Source organism: Coregonus clupeaformis, chromosome 1, assembly GCF_020615455.1.
Source record: "Coregonus clupeaformis isolate EN_2021a chromosome 1, ASM2061545v1, whole genome shotgun sequence".
In the NCBI taxonomy this organism is placed as follows: Eukaryota; Metazoa; Chordata; class Actinopteri; order Salmoniformes; family Salmonidae; genus Coregonus; species Coregonus clupeaformis.
In genome coordinates this window covers 20,216,204-20,235,254 of record NC_059192.1, presented here as the reverse complement: position 1 = coordinate 20,235,254, position 19,051 = coordinate 20,216,204, and the positions used below count along the sequence as shown (strand labels likewise).

Here is a 19,051-nt window from a genome sequence, read left to right as displayed (position 1 = left end):
GTAGACCTCCACAAGTCTGGTTCAACCTTGGGAGCAATTTCCAAACGCCTGAAGGTACCACGTTCATCTGTACAAACAATAGTAAGCAAGTATAAACATCATGGGACCACGCAGCTGTCATATTGCTCAGGAAGGAGATGCGTTCTGTCTCCTAGAGATGAATGTACTTTGGTGCGAAAAGTGCAAATCAATCCCAGAACAACATCAAAGGACCTTGTGAAGATGCTGGTGGAAACAGGTACAAAAGTATCTATATCCACAGTAAACGAGTGCTATATTGACATAACCTGAAAGGCCGCTCAGCAAGGAAGAAGCCACTGCTCCAAAACTGCCATAAAAAAGCCAGACTAAGGTTTGCAACTGCACATTGGGACAAAGATCGTACTTTTTGGAGAAATGTCCTCTGGTCTGATGAAACAAAAATAAACTGTTTGGCCATAATGACCATCGTTGTTTTTGGAAGAAAAAGTATGGACAATGACCCCAAGCATACTTCCAAAGTTGTGGCAAAATGGCTTAAGGACAACAAAGTAAAGGTATTGGAGTGGCCATCACAAAGCCCTGACCTCAATCCTATAGAACATTTGTGGGCAGAACTGAAAAGGCGTGTGCGAGCAAGGAGGCATACAAACCTGACTCAGTTACACCAGCTCTGTCAGGAGGAATGGGCCAAAATTCACCAAACTTACTGTGGGAAGCTTGTGGAAGGCTACCCGAAACGTTTGACCCAAGTTAAATAATTTAAAGGCAATGCTACCAAATACTAACTGAGTGTATGTAAACTTCTGACCCACTGGGAATGTGATGAAAAAAATAAAACCTGAAATAAATCATTCTCTCTACTATTATTCTGATATTTCACATTCTTAAAATAAAGTGGTGATCCTAACTGACCTAAGACAGGGAATTTTTACTAGGATTAAATATCAGGAATTGTGAAAAATTGAGTTTAAATGTATTTGGCAAAGGTGTATGTAAACTTCCAACTTCAACTGTAGGTAAGATGTTTGTGAAAAAAGCTCTACCCTTTTCTCCAAAATTATATGAAAGATCTCTTGAATAGCCTCTCTGTCTGAGTTTTCATTTTCCTCTTTCTCGCAGCCCCACTAGAATGCTTTTAGGTTATTCTTACACAGAGAGTGAGGACACATGTGCTGTACCGATTCAATAGAATTCTATACTTCTAAGGCTGTTCTCTCACAGTCTGAGCCTTTAGAGTTGGTCGATATTTCTCTACCCCTTTGTCTTCCTTAGTCTCTCCTTATGGTGAGTGTTTCTCTGACTTTGTTTCTTGTGTTAAGAGTTTCTGAACAACAACAGATCTGAATGACTGGCAAAAAAGATCTGAGTGACCCACAAAAAAGACCAGACGAACTGGAAAAAGCCTGCAAACTTCAGAGACCACCAGGTCTTGGTGTTGCTAGCCCGAAACTCTCTACTCTAATATTAGAATAATACCATTGGTTGCTACAAAACAGAAATGCCTATAAAATATGACTGCTTTCATGACATTTAGTGTGCCAAGCGTTATTGTTATCAACCAATTGATGGGGGAAATCACTCAAAGTCAATATTGTTTTGGTGTTTCAATATTACATTTGAGTCTAAAAGGTAAAAGTGTTATATAATCAACTGATAATGCATGTTAAGGGCTTGCATTTACATAACCAGCCCAGATAAAAGTGTCATGTTGTCCTTGTAACTGCAAAACCTGGGGCAGATACTCTGTCTCTGCAAATGTGTGGAAGGAATGCCCTTAAAAACAGATGATTTATTTCACCATGTTATCCATACTGATTGCTTTGATATGTGAAAAGGAACTGTGAAATAAATATTGGTCACAGTAAATTACAGCAGTGACAAATGTGGAGTGAGTCCGGAACAGAACGTGCTAATATGGTGGAAAAACAGGTTTGTGTACAGCATTACCCATGAGGCTCCTTGTTTTGTCCCAAAGCCACGAGGCGACACAAAACAACATAACACAACCCACTGTGCAGAGTGTTGCTAAGATACAACACATGACAGACAGACAGACAGACAGAGAGAGGGACAGAGAGAGACGGCGAGAGAGAGAGACGGCGAGAGTGAGAGACAGAGAGAGAGAGAGACAGAGAGAGAGAGAGAGACGGCGAGAGAGAGACAGAGCGAGAGGGCGAGAGAGAGAGAGAGACAGACAAAGAGACAGAGAGACAGAGAGACAGACAGAGAGAGAGAGAGAGAGAGACAGAGAGAAAGACGGAGTGGGGAGAAGAGAGGGTTGGGAGAAATCGAGGGAGAAGGACAGAGCGAAGAGAGGAGGGGAAGGGCTGGAGAAACAGGCGAGTAACAGAGAGAAGATGGGAGAGGCTTTTAACTAGATGGTATACAGAAACAGTGTTGTGGGAGAGGCTTTTAACTAGATGGTATACAGAATCAGTGTTGTGGGAGAGGCTTTTAACTAGATGGTTTACAGAATCAGTGTTGTGAGAGAGGCTTTTAACTAGATGGTATACATAATCAGTGTTGTAGTACTCGAGACCAGTGTCGGACAGTGAAGGCTCATCAATTGTTCCCGAGACTAGCCGAGACCAGTGGAGTAAAAAACTAATAATTATCAGCTTCCATTCAGTCAGAGCATAAAACTGCTCCGTCAGGCCAGATATATACACTCCTTTCTTGAAACATGATCTTAACAGCCTTTATATCTATTATAGACATATTTGCACAGTGGCGAACCTACACTGCTCAAAAAAATAAAGGGAACACTAAAATAACACATCCTAGATCTGAATGAATGAAATAATCTTATTAAATACTTAGTTGAATGTGCTGACAACAAAATCACACAAAAATTATCAATGGAAATCAAATTGATCAACCCATAGAGGTCTGGATTTGGAGTCACCCTCAAAATTAAAGTGGAAAACCACACTACAGGCTGATCCAAATTTGATGTAATGTCCTTAAAACAAAATGAGGCTCAGTAGTGTGTGTGGCCTCCACGTGCCTGTATGACCTTCCTACAACGCCTGGGCATGCTCCTGATGAGGTGGCGGATGGTCTCCTGAGGGATCTCCTCCCAGACCTGGACTAAAGCATCCGCCAACTCCTGGACAGTCTGTGGTGCAACGTGGCGTTGGTGGATGGAGCGAGACATGATGTCCCTGATGTGCTCAATTGGATTCAGGTCTGGGGAACGGGCGGGCCAGTCCATAGCATCAATGCCTTCCTCTTGCAGGAACTGCTGACACACTCTAGCCACATGAGGTCTAGCATTGTCTTGTATTAGGAGGAACACAGGGCCAACCGCACCAGCATATGGTCTCACAAGGGGTCTGAGGATCTCATCTCGGTACCTAATGGCAGTCAGGCTACCTCTGGCGAGCACATGGAAGGCTGTTCGGCCTCCCAAAGAAATGCCACCCCACACCATGACTGACCCACCGCCAAACCAGTCATGCTGGAGGATGTTGCAGGCAGCAGAACGTTCTCCACGGCGTCTCCAGACTCTGTCACGTCTGTCACGTGCTCAGTGTGAACCTGCTTTCATCTGTGAAGAGCACAGGGCGCCAGTGGCGAATTTGCCAATCTTGGTGTTCTCTGGCAAATGCCAAACGTCCTGCACGGTGTTGGGCTGTAAGCACAACCCCCACCTGTGGACGTCGGGCCCTCATACCACCCTCATGGAGTCTGTTTCTGACCGCTTGAGCAGACACATGCACATTTGTGGCCTGCTGGAGGTCATTTTGCAGGGCTCTGGCAGTGCTCCTCCTGCTCCTCCTTGCACAAAGGCGGAGGTAGCAGTCCTGCTGCTGGGTTGTTGCCCTCCTACGGCCTCCTCCACGTCTCCTGATGTACTGGCCTGTCTCCTGGTAGCGCCTCCATGCTCTGGACGATACGCTGACAGACACAGAAAACCTTCTTGCCACAGCTCGCATTGATGTGCCATCCTGGATGAGCTGCACTACCTGAGCCACTTGTGTGGGTTGTAGACTCCGTCTCATGCTACCACTAGAGTGAAAGCACCGCCAGCATTCAAAAGTGACCAAAAAATCAGCCAGGAAGCATAGGAACTGAGAAGTGGTCTGTGGTCACCACCTGCAAAACCAGTCCTTTATTGGGGATGTCTTGCTAATTGCCTATAATTTCCACCTGTTGTCTATTCCATTTGCACAACAGCCTGTGAAATGTATTGTCAATCAGTGTTGCTTCCTAAGTGGACAGTTTGATTTCACAGAAGTGTGATTGACTTGGAGTTACATTGTGTTGTTTAAGTGTTCCCTTTATTTTTTTGAGCAGTGTATATTCCTTCAGTGTGTGACAGGTTTGTGATTCTGAAAGGACAGCAACCGAAAAACCAGCGCACTCATGTAGGAGAGTGCACATTTTGTAAAACAAAAAGGGCCAGTGGTGTAGTGGAGGGTATACGCCGGTATAAGCCATATACCCACTTTTTTTTGGGCCACAGAAGTGTTGTAATAAATAGCAAACTTCAGATCCAGTCTGGGCAGGGCACACACAACAATTCAGAGATAAATTGGAGGATAGCCAACATGATGAGGATTTATGGATAAGAACAAGATCATTTGTATTTGTCAATTGGCAGCCAAGCATCGATCATCGTCACAACTAGCCTATATGAATAATACCCTCGATATTTATATGAAAATTAGCATCAAGCTCATCACCGTGCACTTTCACCACCTTGTGAGGTTCATCATCATTTATTTAATCTGAAGACTGATATACTGTTTATGCTTTCCAACGTAATAGGAGGACAACACAACAACGCGTGACTCCCAACTCTATTCATATTTGCTTATAAAAGCGTTTCCGCCGCAATTTGTCACATAATCTCATTAATCGACAAAATAATTATCCACCCTCGTCTAGCCTATTTTGCGTTGTCGACATTTAGGAACATTTACTGACAATTTGCTGTTTCCATGGCGCCTGTTGTGCTTTTTTTCACGAGTCAGGTAATTCATCCGCATAAAATAGTTGGATGGAAACATGGTAACTAAGAGGCGGAAAAGAGGAGTGAGGATAAAAAGAATGGTCAGAGGAAAGTGAGAGAGGACAGATAAAAAAAGAGGCAGGGTAACATAAAGGAAGACAGAGCAAAGGAGTAATGCGTCATCCACTCATTTCATCCGGCAGCATCCTTCTCCTGTTAAGATGACAGAGAGGAGTATGACTCTTTAAGAAAGGATTTCAGTGTCAAGACCAGGAGAGCTTTTGAAGAGAACAAACCCCTCAAAAGAGAATAAGACCCAGGCTTCGTTCTCTCTCCCTCTCTCTCTCTCTCTCTCTCTCAGAAAATCATTGATAAGACATCATAATATATGCTCTGATGAAAGTCTTGTGACAGAAAGCTTAGCCTAATTAAATGAAATGTGTGCATTGATCCTGAGTGTGCGGAGACTTTATTCCATTACAGTATTACTCTTCATCTCCTGCACCTCAGCTTTAATCGGGTGTGAGGCACATTCTCCTAACTTATTCTCTCCTATTGCAACATGATACAGAGGGCGGAAGATTGGTAAAAGCAAAAGACAAGGGACATAAAAACCCAATCATAGGTTCACGTAAGGAAATAAGTAAACTGAAATAAATTCATTAGGCCCTAATCTATGGATTTCACATGACTGGGCAGGGGAGCAGTGGTCTGCAGTTGTGAGGCTGTCACGATCGTCGTTAGATGAAGCGGACCAAGGCGCAGCGTGGTAAGCGTACATTTTATTTAATTAACGTACTTAACACACAAACAAAAACAACAAACCAAACGATACGTGAAGTCCTAGGTTAACACCAAAACAAACCATACGGAACAAGATCCCACAATGACTAGTGCCAAACATGCTGCCTAAGTATGGTCCCCAATGAGAGACAACGTGAAACAGCTGCCTCTGATTGGGAACCACCCTGGCCAACATAGATCACCACGATCTAGATCAACAACATAGAAAATACAACATAGACACTACACACCCTGGCTCAACATTTAAGAGTCCCCAGAGCCAGGGCGTGACAGTTGGAAGTACTGCCAAATTCTCTAAAACGACGTTGGAGGCGGCTTATGGTAGAGAAATTAACATTCAATTCTCTGGCAACAGCTCTTGTGGACATTCCTGCAGTCAGCATGCCAATTGCACGCTCCCTCAAAACTTGAGACATCTGTGGCATTGTGTTCTGTTACAAAACTGCACATTTCAGAGTGGCCTTTTAATGTTCCCAGCACAACGTGCACCTGTGTAATGATCATGCTGTTTAATCAGCTTCTTGATATGCCACACCTGTCAGGTGGATGGATTATCTTGGCAAAGGAGAAATGCTCACTAACAGGGATGTAAACAGATTTGTGCACAAAATTTGAGAGAAATAAGCTTTTTATGCTTATGGAACATTTCTGGTATCTTTTATTTCAGCTCATGAAACATGGGACCAACACTTTACATGTTGTGTGTATATTTTTGTTCAGTGTAGTTTTTTAAAGAAATAAGTGGCACTCCGCCTAACCGTGATAACTCTTTGAAACACGCACGCACACACACACACCTATTACGGCGGTGCGGCTGGGGGGGGTCTCACCTTCCATTCACAGTAACCCTAACCCTCTGGTAGAGAGACAAGATAAAGGAGCTCAACGTGCTGCTTTGATGAGCTAAGCCAAAACATCAGCTTTGATGTGGTACGCCAAGAATATCACAACCCTGAATAGTACAACCGCTGCTCAGAAAACTGAGGACCAGCCAGACCATTCTCCCAGCTGTTGGTGGCAGGGACAGGGGGTGGGGAAGGAGAGGGCCTTGTATGTACACATGGTGCACCCTGCACAGTGTAAAAAGGTCAGCCATCAGTGATAGCTAGGTGGGGTTGGGTACGTCCTGACTTCGCTAGAGAGCGAGTGTGTGTGAGCCCATGAGTTTACATGTGTGTTCTGTGCTTGTATATCATGTTTTTATTTATGTGTATTGGTGCATCTTCATGCATCTGTAAAGTATATTGAGATACACAAGGGGTGTCCAGAAGAAAACATCTCTCCATGTCTTGGTTTCAGGGGGGAACACAGCGTTCTGTGCTCACCCTCGTTAGTCGTTATGCAACGAGCACCGCCGTGCAGGACGACAAGGCTCCAGAAGTCTCGCAGTACGATACAAGGATCACAGTGTTACTGTACCTTTGCTTTTCTGCCCCCGCCCACCCCATGATTAACAGAGAGGCACAAGTGTTCCCTGGCTGGATAGACTCGCACACACACAGGCATGCACGCAAAAATGTGGACACACACAAACGTCACCCTCACCCTGAGAGACTCCTCTGTCTCTGAGCCTGTGTCACAGTGGGCCATGGTGGATAGATAACATGACATAGCAATCAGGATTGGTGAAAGGATGGAGATTTCTCAAGACAGCTTGTACCCAAAGCCATGTAAATACACGGATCAGGATGTACCATTACGAGAAAGAGAAGGAGCTTGCTCAATAGAACTCACTACATGCTCTTTATTTGTCTCTGTACCTTAAATCTTAGGACATTTTAACCAGGCTATATATATATATATATTGGGGAATATGACTCGCAATGCATTTTACCCTGCTACCTCATTTCCTACAGTGGGGATAACAAGTATTTGATACACTGCCGATTTTGCAGGTTTTCCTACTTACAAAGCATGTAGAGGTCTGTAATTTTTATCCTAGGTACACTTCAACTGTGAGAGACGGAATCTAAAACAAAAATCCAGAACATCACATTGTATGCTTTTTAAGTAATTAATTTGCATTTTATTGCATGACATAAGTATTTGATCACCTACCAACCAGTAAGAATTCCGGCTCTCACAGACCTGTTAGTTTTTCTTTAAGAAGCCCCTTCTGTTCTCCACTCATTACCTGTATTAACTGCACCTGTTTGAACTCGTTACCTGTATAAAAGACACCTGTCCACACACTCAATCAAACAGACTCCAACCTCTCCACAATGGCCAAGACCAGAGAGCTGTGTAAGGGACATCAGGGATAGAATTGTAGACCTGCACAAGGCTGGGATGGGCTACAGGACAATAGGCAAGCAGCTTGGTGAGAAGGCAACAACTGTTGGCGCAATTATTAGAAAATGGAAGAAGTTCAAGATGACGGTCAATCACCCTCGGTCTGGGGCTCCATGCAAGATCTCACCTCGTGGGGCATCAATGATCATGAGGAAGGTGAGGGATCAGCCCAGAACTACACGGCAGGACCTGGTCAATGACCTGAAGAGAGCTGGGACCACAGTCTCAAAGAAAACCATTAGTAACACACTACGCCGTCATGGATTAAAATCCTGCAGCGCACGCAATGTCCCCCTGCTCAAGCCAGCGCATGTCCAGGCCCGTCTGAAGTTTGCCAATGACCATCTGGATGATCCAGAGGAGGAATGGGAGAAGGTCATGTGGTCTGATGAGACAAAATATAGCTTTTTGGTCTAAACTCCACTCGCCGTGTTTGGAGGAAGAAGAAGGATAAGTACAACCCCAAGAACACCATCCCAACCGTGAAGCATGGTGGTGGAAACATAATTCTTTGGGGATGCTTTTCTGCAAAGGGGACAGGACGACTGCACCGTATTGAGGGGAGGATGGATGGGGCCATGTATCGCGAGATCTTGGCCAACAACCTCCTTCCCTCAGTAAGAGCATTGAAGATGGGTCGTGGCTGGGTCTTCCAGCATGACAACGACCCGAAACACACAGCCAGGGCAACTAAGGAGTGGCTCCGTAAGAAGCATCTCAAGGTCCTGGAGTGGCCTAGCCAGTCTCCAGACCTGAACCCAATAGAAAATATTTGGAGGGAGCTGAAAGTCCGTATTGCCTGGAGAAGGTCTGTATGGAGGAGTGGGCCAAAATCCCTGCTGCAGTGTGTGCAAACCTGGTCAAGACCTACAGGAAACGTATGATCTCTGTAATTGCAAACAAAGGTTTCTGTACCAAATATTAAGTTCTGCTTTTCTGATGTATCAAATACTTATGTCATGCAATAAAATGCAAATTAATTACTTAAAACTCATATAATGTGATTTTCTGGATTTTTTTAGATTCCGTCTCTCACAGTGGAAGTGTACCTATGATAAAAATTACAGACCTCTACATGCTTTGTAAGTAGGAAAACCTGCAAAATCGGCAGTGTATCAAATACTTGTTCTCCCCACTGTATCACCTGCAGGGAACAGAGGAAAATATAAGATGTACTTGGAGAGGTAAAGACGGAGGGGAGAAAAGTGATGGAAAAGGTCTCTCTCTGCTAAGCAACGCTGGAGATTATTCAGTGAGGCAGTGGAAGGCCATTCAGTCAATGGGCCATGAGGGGTTCTATTTACGTGTGTATTTGGACATACGTCTCTACAGTACCATATGTATAGCATAGATTAGCGAGCGTCAGAGGGCAACCCAGACTCCACAGGCAAACACGCAGGACCCCAGTGACCTGAATTCCCTATGAATCACTCTCTCCCTCCCTATCTCTCTCTTTATCCTTCTTTCTCTCTCTAAAATAGGGGAAAGGGGAAAGTAGGGGAAAGGGGAAAGTACCGGTGACACCAAAGATCCTAAATTAATAGATGGAGCCTATGTTTTCCACAACACAATACCAAACAAGACCAACACATTATGAATAATCACTTCTACACCTCAGCAACCATTATCTACAGTTAAGGATGATGAAGCCGTCACCTCAGTACAATGGAGAGAGGTGTTGTCTGAATTCAACATGTGGGAATCTTGAGATTTCATAGCATTTTTTTTGGAGGTGATGGAAAAATTGGGAGGTTTCATATCTTGAATTATTTAAGGTTATGTACACTTTTAAGTCAGTAGATCTGAAATCAGTGCTCAAGAGGAAAAACGGGTCCCTGAGAATTGGGTACTATGTCATATATGTGTAGTATGTCATTGGGCCTCATTCACCAATATCTACCTAAGAATTTTCTAAACTTTGTTCTTAATAAACTCCCTAAGAAAAGTATACGTCAGATTCATGACACGTTCTTAAACAACAGAATTGTTCGCACCTGTGTTCTTAGGATTAATGAATCCCACGTCTTCGTAATTGAAAGCGTGTGCCAGTTGTTCCTAATTAGCATAAGAAAACGCCCCGCAAATTCCCATATAAGGACATGACACTTCAGGGCCGTGTGCAAGAAAAGTTGGAGAATGTCCAAAAGACGCACAGACGGTGGTGGTCCACCGATCACCAAACGAAAAAGGAACTTCAGTAATTCTGAAATATAAATTCTACTGCAACAGGTAAATGCCAAACAAGGCATAATATTTAGTAGTGTTTCCAGTGGTTTTAAAGCCACCAACAAAACGGAGGCATGGAAGGAGATCACGGATTCCGTGAACTCTGTTTCTGGACAACGTCGCTCAATTGAAGATGTAAAAAAGAAATAGTTTGACTTAAAATCAGAGACCAAAAAATCAATTGGCAAACATAAGAGACATGCTGACCACTGGAGGGGGGCATGCAGGCCCTGAGTTATCTGAGATTGACCAGCGCATCGGGGCCATTATTGGTGAGACGGCACTCTCAGGTGTGCCATCAGCGGAGCAACTGGACACTGACCAGGGCCCTATATCAACCGCTTCATATCCTCCAAGGCCATCTCCCACCAGTGAATCAGACGGTAAGCAAGTCTTTCTGAATTTATGCAATTTCATGCCATAATTTAACTGAAAGCAACGGTGAAACCATTGGAAAGGAATTTTACACCAGTTGGTCAAATCAAATGTGGGCCTATGTGACCGTGAATGAGTCCTCACCTGAATTCCTAGTTTATTCAGTTTGAAATCCTATTCCTTCTGCAGTAGGCCTATATTGAACAAACAAACATCTAAAAGAAGAAAAAAAAATCAGTGCACTGTGACTGTTTTACTTTCAGTATAATTTTTTGTTATTTACAGATCTCCAATCCAGGCAACCCCTCTGTGAAGAGGAACCTGACACCATTCGGCCTTCCTGCAGTAGGCCTGCCTCTGTACGTGCCCCCAGGTCCCGTCAAACTGCACGTGTCATCTCCGATGCGGTCTTGGATAACCAGGAGCGGATTGCGCAAAGTCTCTGTGAAATCGCTTCTACTCTGGCCACAATATCAGAAACACTCAAAGACAAACACACATTTAAAAATATAAAGAACGCGCACTGAAACCTCTGTCATTTCATGTGTTTAATTCGTGGTATTTAAAGGACAAAACAAATCAAAAACGAGAAATGATTTGTTGTCTGACTTCCACGCCAAGTCGGTTGTCTGGTCCCAGCAATGGGTCAGGATGCACATCCTGGTGTGGTGGCTGAAGTGGAAGTGGAACACCACGCTTCATAGCGATGTCGTGTAACCCACAACAGGCCATGATTATTCTGCAAACCTAAAAACGGTATAAAGATGATCAAAAGCTAGAAAAACTAAATGAATTGTTGGAATTAGATTATTCTACAACATGTTCTCCATTTTTCAAACCTGAATAAAACAACTAGTCCTACTCACCTTCTCTGGCTTGTAAAGCAGCTTACCCCCTGCTGTGTCCAAGCACATCCAGCGTCCCTTCAGAATACCAATGGTTCGCTCAATGGTGGAGCGGGTGCGTGCGTGGCTATAAGAGGCCTCTTGGTGCGTCTGAGGGTTTGTTAGTGGCGTCATTAGCCAGGGCGCAAGGGCATACCCCGATCTCCTCATGAAACAAGTCATTAATGAAGAAACCCACTTTTTGAAACCAACAATTGGAATTTGAAGTGACTGAACGATTCTTACCAATGAGCCATGCGTCTCCAGCAGCTCCTTGTTCCAGGCGCATTCCCACAGAACTGTTCTGCAAAATATAAGAGTCATGTGCACCTCCTGGGAAGCGGGAGACCACGTTCAAGAGATGGTTGTCGGAGTCGCAGATGACTTGTACATTGAGTGATATTGCTTGCGGTTGAGGTATGGGAATGGGTCTGGTGAGGGTGCCTTAATGCGCACGTGAGTGCAGTCTATTGCCCCGATTACGTTGTGCAGACCCGCAATAGAGTAGAACCCTCTCTTGGCCGGCAGCTGTTGCGCTGTGTAGGGGAAGAAAATATATTGTGTGGCCAGTTGATTTATTCCATCCACAACTCGTGGGAGAGCGCGGCTGATGGATGGCTGTGATATGCCCCACCCGGTCTGCTAACTCCCGCTGAGATGTCCCAGTGGCTAAAAATCCCAAGGTGGAGAGTACCTGCACATGAGGTGGTACGGGATTGGACAGTTGGGTATGGCTTCGCAGCGCTGGCTCCAAAGTATCACACAGCTCCATTAAAACGTGTCTTGGAAGTCTAAACCGTCCGATCAAGTACTCGTCAGTCTCTGCAAATAAATCAACGTGAGCCTCAAAGATGCGTTCCCTTCTCAGAGCACGCTCGGCAATGTTGTCAAGCAGCAGTAGATGTGCCATTTTGATAGCACGCCTGATGTGCAGATACAGGGCCAATTTGGCCCTATAAATAGCGCGATCAATCACCACATAATGCAGGATTTAATCAGCTTAATTGCTGATGTAAATTGCAGTGTTAGTGTTTCTTTGCATACTATGATTTTCTTTTCAACAAACGATCATAAATACATTACACTAAAATACTATCATTGTAATGTAGAATTAAATGAAATGCAGTAACCAATTATTTGGAGCAAACTGTCATCACTCAAATGTGCGTAAGAATGCTCAAGTGTGCGTGGATTTTGTTCTTAGCTAAGAACAAATCCAAGATGAGAAAACATTAGTGAATGTCAGAATCTTCGTAAAAAGTGCGTAAGTGGGGTTTAAGAACACATTACTTCGTAAGAACGGTTGGTGAATGAGGCCCATTGTTCTTAAGCCCTGCAGCATGTGCACATGGAAAAATGTTATTTTATTTTTTTTACTCCGTGGTATTCATGTGCTTGGGCCCATCCTGCAACCTCATTGGACCTGATCCCACCTCCCACTTTTACCTTGCAACCTCATTGGACATGATCCAACCTGCCAATCAACACTGCCCTTCAGGTAAGGTTCCTGTAGGCTACTGATTAAATATAATAAAATCAGATAGATTTCATAGGATGACAAATATAGGCTAAAAGGAATTATTTGTTCAAAGAATGTATTACCCATATTTTTCACAAGGCTAGATGCCACAACCGCCAGCGAACAAAAACAATCATCCTCAAAATAATTTACCTGTTCCAATAGATATTGATGCATGCAGCTATTGAAATGCGATTTATATAGGAAGAGTAGCTGCTGCTTTAGTAGTAGCTAATGGGGATCCTAATAAACTACTAAATACTATGAGAAGGGCTTACCAAGAAAAACTTCCAAAAGGATTCCAAAAGGACTAATGATTGCTGAGGTGCGAAGGCCCACCTGAACTCAAATCAAATCAAATTTTATTTGCCACATGCGCCGAATACAACAGGTGTAGACATTACAGTGAAATGCTTATTTACAAGCGCTTAACCAACAATTCAGTTGTTTTTTAAAAAGAAAAAAGTAAAAGAAAAAAGTGTTAAGTAAAAGAAATAAAAGCAAATAACTAAAGAGCAGCAGTAAAGTAAAATAACAGTAGGGAGGCTATATACAGGGGGGTACCGGTACAGAGTCAATGTGAAATAACAGTAGGGAGGCTATATACAGGGGGGTACCGGTACAGAGTCAATGTGAAATAACAGTAGGGAGGCTATATACAGGGGGGTACCGGTACAGAGTCCATGTAAAATAACAGTAGGGAGGCTATATACAGGGGGTACCGGTACAGAGTCAATGTGAGGGGGCACCGGCTAGTCGAGGTAATTGAGGTAATATGTACATGTGGCTAGAGTTAAAGTGACTATGCATAAATAATAAACAGAGTAGCAGCAGCGTAAAAGAGGGGGATGGGGAAGGGTGGTCTGGGTAGCCATGATTAGCTGTTCAGGAGTCTTATGGCTTGGGGGTAGAAGCTGTTGAGAAGCATTTTGGACCTAGACTTGGCGCTCCGGTACCGCTTGCCGTGCAGTAGCAGAGAGAACAGTCTATGACTAGGGTGGCTGGAGTCTTTGACAATTTATAGGGCCTTCCTCTGACACCGCCTGGTATAGTGGTCCTGGATGGCAGGAAGCTTGGCCCCAGTGATGTACTGGGCCATACGCACTACCCTCTGTAGTGCCTTGCGGTTGGAGGCCGAGCAGTTGCCATACCAGGCGGTGATGCAACCAGTCAGGTTGCTCTCGATGGTGCAGCTGTATAACTTTTTGAGGATCTGAGGACCCATGCCAAATCTTTTCAGTCTCCTGAGAGGGAATAGGCTTTGTCGTGCCCTCTTCACTACTGTCTTGGTGTGTTTGATAGTTTGTTGGTGATGTGGACACCAAGGAACTTGAAGCTCTCAACCTGTTCCACTACAGTCCCGTCGATGAGAATGGGGGCATGCTCAGTCCTCTAGTAAATACTATGTTCGCTGTCCAATTTTTTGTTGGGCACTAATATCATATTATTAGCCTACATTTATGGCCTACATGTTCAAATTACTAACTCGTTAGACTAAATGTCTAACAGTTTTATCATTTTAGAAAATTATGCAAGTAGTTTCCAAGCCAGGGAAAAACATCCTTGAGCCAGCGAGCGAGCGTTGTCAATGTGATAATGTAATTTTGGATAATGGAAAATGTATACTTCTTTGTTTGGATCAAACACCCATCTCCTTGCAAGTCGTGTAGCCTATAGATTATAGATAAGCTATACGTGATTATGATCACCTGGGATAATCAATAGCTGCAGTGTTTTGGACTACCATCATTTGAATAGCCGTTGTGAGGACAAAAGGAGACTATGGAATTATTTATTTGGATGGTTCATATTAGAGAGCTAGTTGTAAAGAGCTAGTAACATAAGCATTTCGCTGCCCCCGCTATAATATCTGTTAAACTGTATACGCGACCAATAAACTTTGATTTTAAATATGTACTGTTGGGGGTACTCGAGGACCGGAGTCGGGAAACACTGCTCTCTAGTTATTTGATAAATAGAATTACGCCAGAACAGCCACTAAACATGAATTTGAATGTGATGGTCCGTTCTATGAATTATATTTCTATGCATTGGCTACTCATTACTCATCAATATTAATTTGAATGGAAATAATGTCTGTTCTATTAATGTTACTTCTATGCTTTGATTACTCACCACGTTCCAGAAGAAAGGGTTGAAGATGATGGCGATGACAGCAACACAGAACCTGGGGTCATAGAGGTCTATGTGCTTCAGAATCTCCTCCATTACTGACATGTCCACCTGACAGACATAGAAACAAAGAAATGTCAGAAGCACAGAAATAGAATTATAATTCTATGTTCAGACGATATGTCAAAGTTCAAAAGACAGTTTCACTTTGAACTTTGGAGTTTTTAACTGATGAGTGCCTAGAGAGGTTTTCTTTCAGTATATGAACAGAGATGTAGGCCTATTCTAGAAGAGAAAATTAACTGTAGATATTTTAATTTGGTCAGAGTATTAAATAATGACTGATAACTGATTTTAATATGACTGATATGGCTTAAGTGATACGTTTTGGATATCATTCACGGCTTTATGCAGTATATTTATAGGGCGGCAGGTAGCCTAGCGGTTAGAGCATTGGGTCGATGTGCCCTTGGGCAAGGCCTTTAACCCTAATTTGCTCCAGGGGCGCCGTACTACTATACCCTGTAAAACACATTTCACTGCACCTATCCGGTGTATGTGACAATAAAATATTTGTTATTTTTTTATTGCAAACCCAAGACCCTTGCACGACTCAGTAGTGACACAATGTCCACCTCCAACTCAAACATGAACCCACGTCTCTGCTTGTTTGAGATTCCCCACACTGTGAGGCATAGCGCATTCTTTACCTGATACTTGTTGCTTTTAGATATGTCTTTGAAATGGGCTTGGACTGGGGGAGGAGAGGGACCATGGTTCAGTAACGTTTAGAGTTCCATTACCACAAGGCAAAAGCTTTATGTTTCATTTTGAGAAGAGCTTTTGACACCCACACACAATGACCTAGCCTGCAAAGAAAGACCGGCAAACCACTTGAACTGGTCATGTCCTAGTCTACTCTTTGGTGATACTGACTTGAGTAGCCTACAGTACATCAGTTTACCATGTGTACCCACTGGCACGTGTTACTGGGTTTGACTGTCTGTCAAACACCTGCTATAATTTGTACTAATAAATGTAGCCTACATTTCCAACATGCTCTAAGCAGGTGGGCTAATACTTCACTTCAAGGTCTGCTTATAACCAAACCATTATCAGATATTTCTTATCCACTGATTGTTTGTAAAACATTAGTCTAGATATCACTTGTTATTCAGTAACAAGATCCGAAACCATTGTATTATGAAGGACAGTATCCTTTGTTAATCATGTAAGAGGCTAGGTAGGCTATGTTCTAGGCAGTTTATAAGTAGACCTTACTGGCTAAAGTACAGGCTGGTCTCATAGGCTAGACGTAACATCTTAAATGAAAATCCAGGACACTCAAATTAGTATGACATGTTACGTTTGGTATGGTTACAAAAGACAGAAGGTTGGGGTGAGCGTATAACGCGAACGTCAGGAGGGTGGTTGGTCGGGGTGGATGGGTGAGGGTATAATGCGAACGTCTAGCAACCCAAAGGTTTTGTGTTCGAATCTCATCACGGACAACTTTAGCATTTTAGCTAATTAGCAACTACTTACTACTTTTTAGCTACTTTTCAACTACTTAGCATGTTAGCTAACTTTTCCCCTAACCCTAACCTTAACCCCTAACCCATAGCATAGCTAATGTTAGCCACCTAGCTAACATTAGCATTAGCCACAACAAATTGGAATTCGTAACATAGAGGGTAGTGCATACAGCCCAGTACATCACTGGGGCCAAGCTTCCTGACATCCAGGACCTATATACTAGGCGGTGTCAGAGGAAGGCCCAAAAAAGTGTCAAAGACTCCAGTCACCCAAGTCATAGACTGTTCTCTCTGCTACCGCACAGCAAATGGTACCGGAGAGCCAAGTCTAGGTCCAAAAGGCTCCTTAACAGCTTCTACCCCCAAGCCATAAGACTGCTGATCAAATGGCCACCTGGACTATTTACATTGTTTCTACGCTGCTGCTACTCGCTGTTTATTATCTATGCATAGTCACTTTACCCCTACCAATGTGTACAAATGACCTCGACTAACCTGTACCCCCGCACATTGACTCGGTACCGGTACCCCCTGTATATAGCCTCGTTATTGTTATTTTATTGTGTTTCTTTTTTTTTACAAATATTTTCTTAACTCTATTTCTTGAACTGCATTGTTGGTTACGGGTTTGTAAGTAAGTATTTCACAGTAAGGTTAACACCTGTTGTATTCGGCACATTTGACAAATACGTTTTTATTTGATCATACGTATTGCAAATTTGTACCATATTGTACGAATTGCAATTTAGAACATATCACATTACCTTTAATACCTACCACACCAAACATAATATACCATACTAATTTGAGTGTCCCCGATTTACTATGTTACGTCTACCCCTGAGTCCAGGTTGCAAAGTGATACCCAGAGACTTTCCAGCCATGCAGGCTCCAGCAGCATTCAGAAGCAGTAGGCTACAATATTATTTGTGTGATCTGTCAGACCCACAACTCTCTTTCCAGCAGCTTGACTCTACACCATGGCGACACCGTAGCCTACTACCTAAAAGTGTTATGCATTGCGTTGTGTTGTTAAGAAGCCAACTCGGTCACATCTCACAGACACTCACGGAATGCAACACTGCGCAGTGTTCACTGCACATTGTCGCTGTCATGGATAATAATGGTCGATGTCACGTTATAGCGGTTGTGTGGCAATTAATTCGTTTCGATACATTCTTTGTCTAAAGCTTGACGCTTGAAAGATTTGAACCTGAGACAACAAAACAACGATAGTTGTAGAGTAGACCATCCCAATTGTTACGCTCTCTGAATGTCATGCGCACAATCGAGTGCCATATTTATCAACCACTCACTCGTGTACCTTACTGTAATCCACGTTATTCAGCCCTCCGCAACAATCCAGCACGGGATTTCTCTCGTCGGCAACGCCGCTCATACACACACCACCGTAGAAAGAACGACTGACTGAGAACGTGAATGCTTTATATGTGCTGATAGCAACGCATTTCACAATAACTGACCCAAATGTATGACAACATCTTAACCAAGATTAGTGGTAGTAGAACACATTCGACAGCCAACTCGAACCTACTGAAGCCGACAGCGCGGTGTTTTCTGGGTAACGTGGTTCAAAGGTCATCATCATTGAGTAACGAAAGACAGAACCGCGCGACACAACCAGGTAGGCCATATATCTACCAGAATCACTGTTTCAATGACCAACCTTTTAGTATGAAACCCATTGTTCTGTAGACAGACACAATGTAACACTTTGCTGTATAACTCGCATTGCTATTACTAAAAACATTATCTGGATCTCACTACTGCCATCTAGCCAACTGCCATTAGTGCTCGCAGGAAAAATCAACAGGCTTTGACACTACATGCATTTAAAGTAGACAGTGAATCATGATTAGATCTGAATGGGCAAACAGAGGATGAATGGGACCACAATGGAAATAAGTCTCTGACTTTATTGTGCTATCCTGGTCACTTTAAAAAAATGAATGTACTGTATATGTAATTTTTTAACTGGCAAATAAAAATCAATCAATCAATGATGGATAAATGAATAAATGTATTGATATTTATATGATTACATTAAGAAATCAACAGAGGCATGATCCCATAGCTCTTAGCCTGACGACTCACACTCAATTCTTCCACTGCTCTGTCATTTGCTACGTGGGCGTGGCGTAGGGTTTGGCCAGAGCAAGGAGTCTGGGTAGCCAGGGAACATGTCACTGATTGTCTCACCATCCCCCATCTGACCCCCTGATACTGAACTGGCAGTTAACCATTCACGGTACGATCAGGACATAGAAGCACATGTCATGGCATTGAGGGATTCAAAATGACACGACAACATGGAGTGACTGGG

General features: G+C 43.3%; 1 protein-coding gene across 3 annotated transcripts in view; it reads right to left on the bottom strand.

Annotated features, from left to right (window-relative positions):
- The window catches only part of pemt (phosphatidylethanolamine N-methyltransferase), a 108,862-nt gene extending 90,582 nt beyond the window's left edge, over window positions 1-18,280 (bottom strand). The window contains exons 1-2 of one of the 3 annotated variants that reach the window (XM_041864627.1): window positions 18,032-18,280; window positions 15,176-15,283 (exon numbers count right to left, since the gene is read on the bottom strand). In XM_041864627.1, the coding sequence (XP_041720561.1) occupies window positions 15,176-15,283; window positions 18,032-18,106 (183 nt within the window). In that variant the 5' untranslated portion in view covers window positions 18,107-18,280. Of the gene's footprint in view, window positions 1-15,175; window positions 15,284-18,023 lie in introns of all 3 variants that reach the window. The other 2 variants (XM_041864738.1, XM_041864704.1) reach the window with 2 other exon arrangements.
- Window positions 18,281-19,051: the final 771 nt, after the last annotated feature.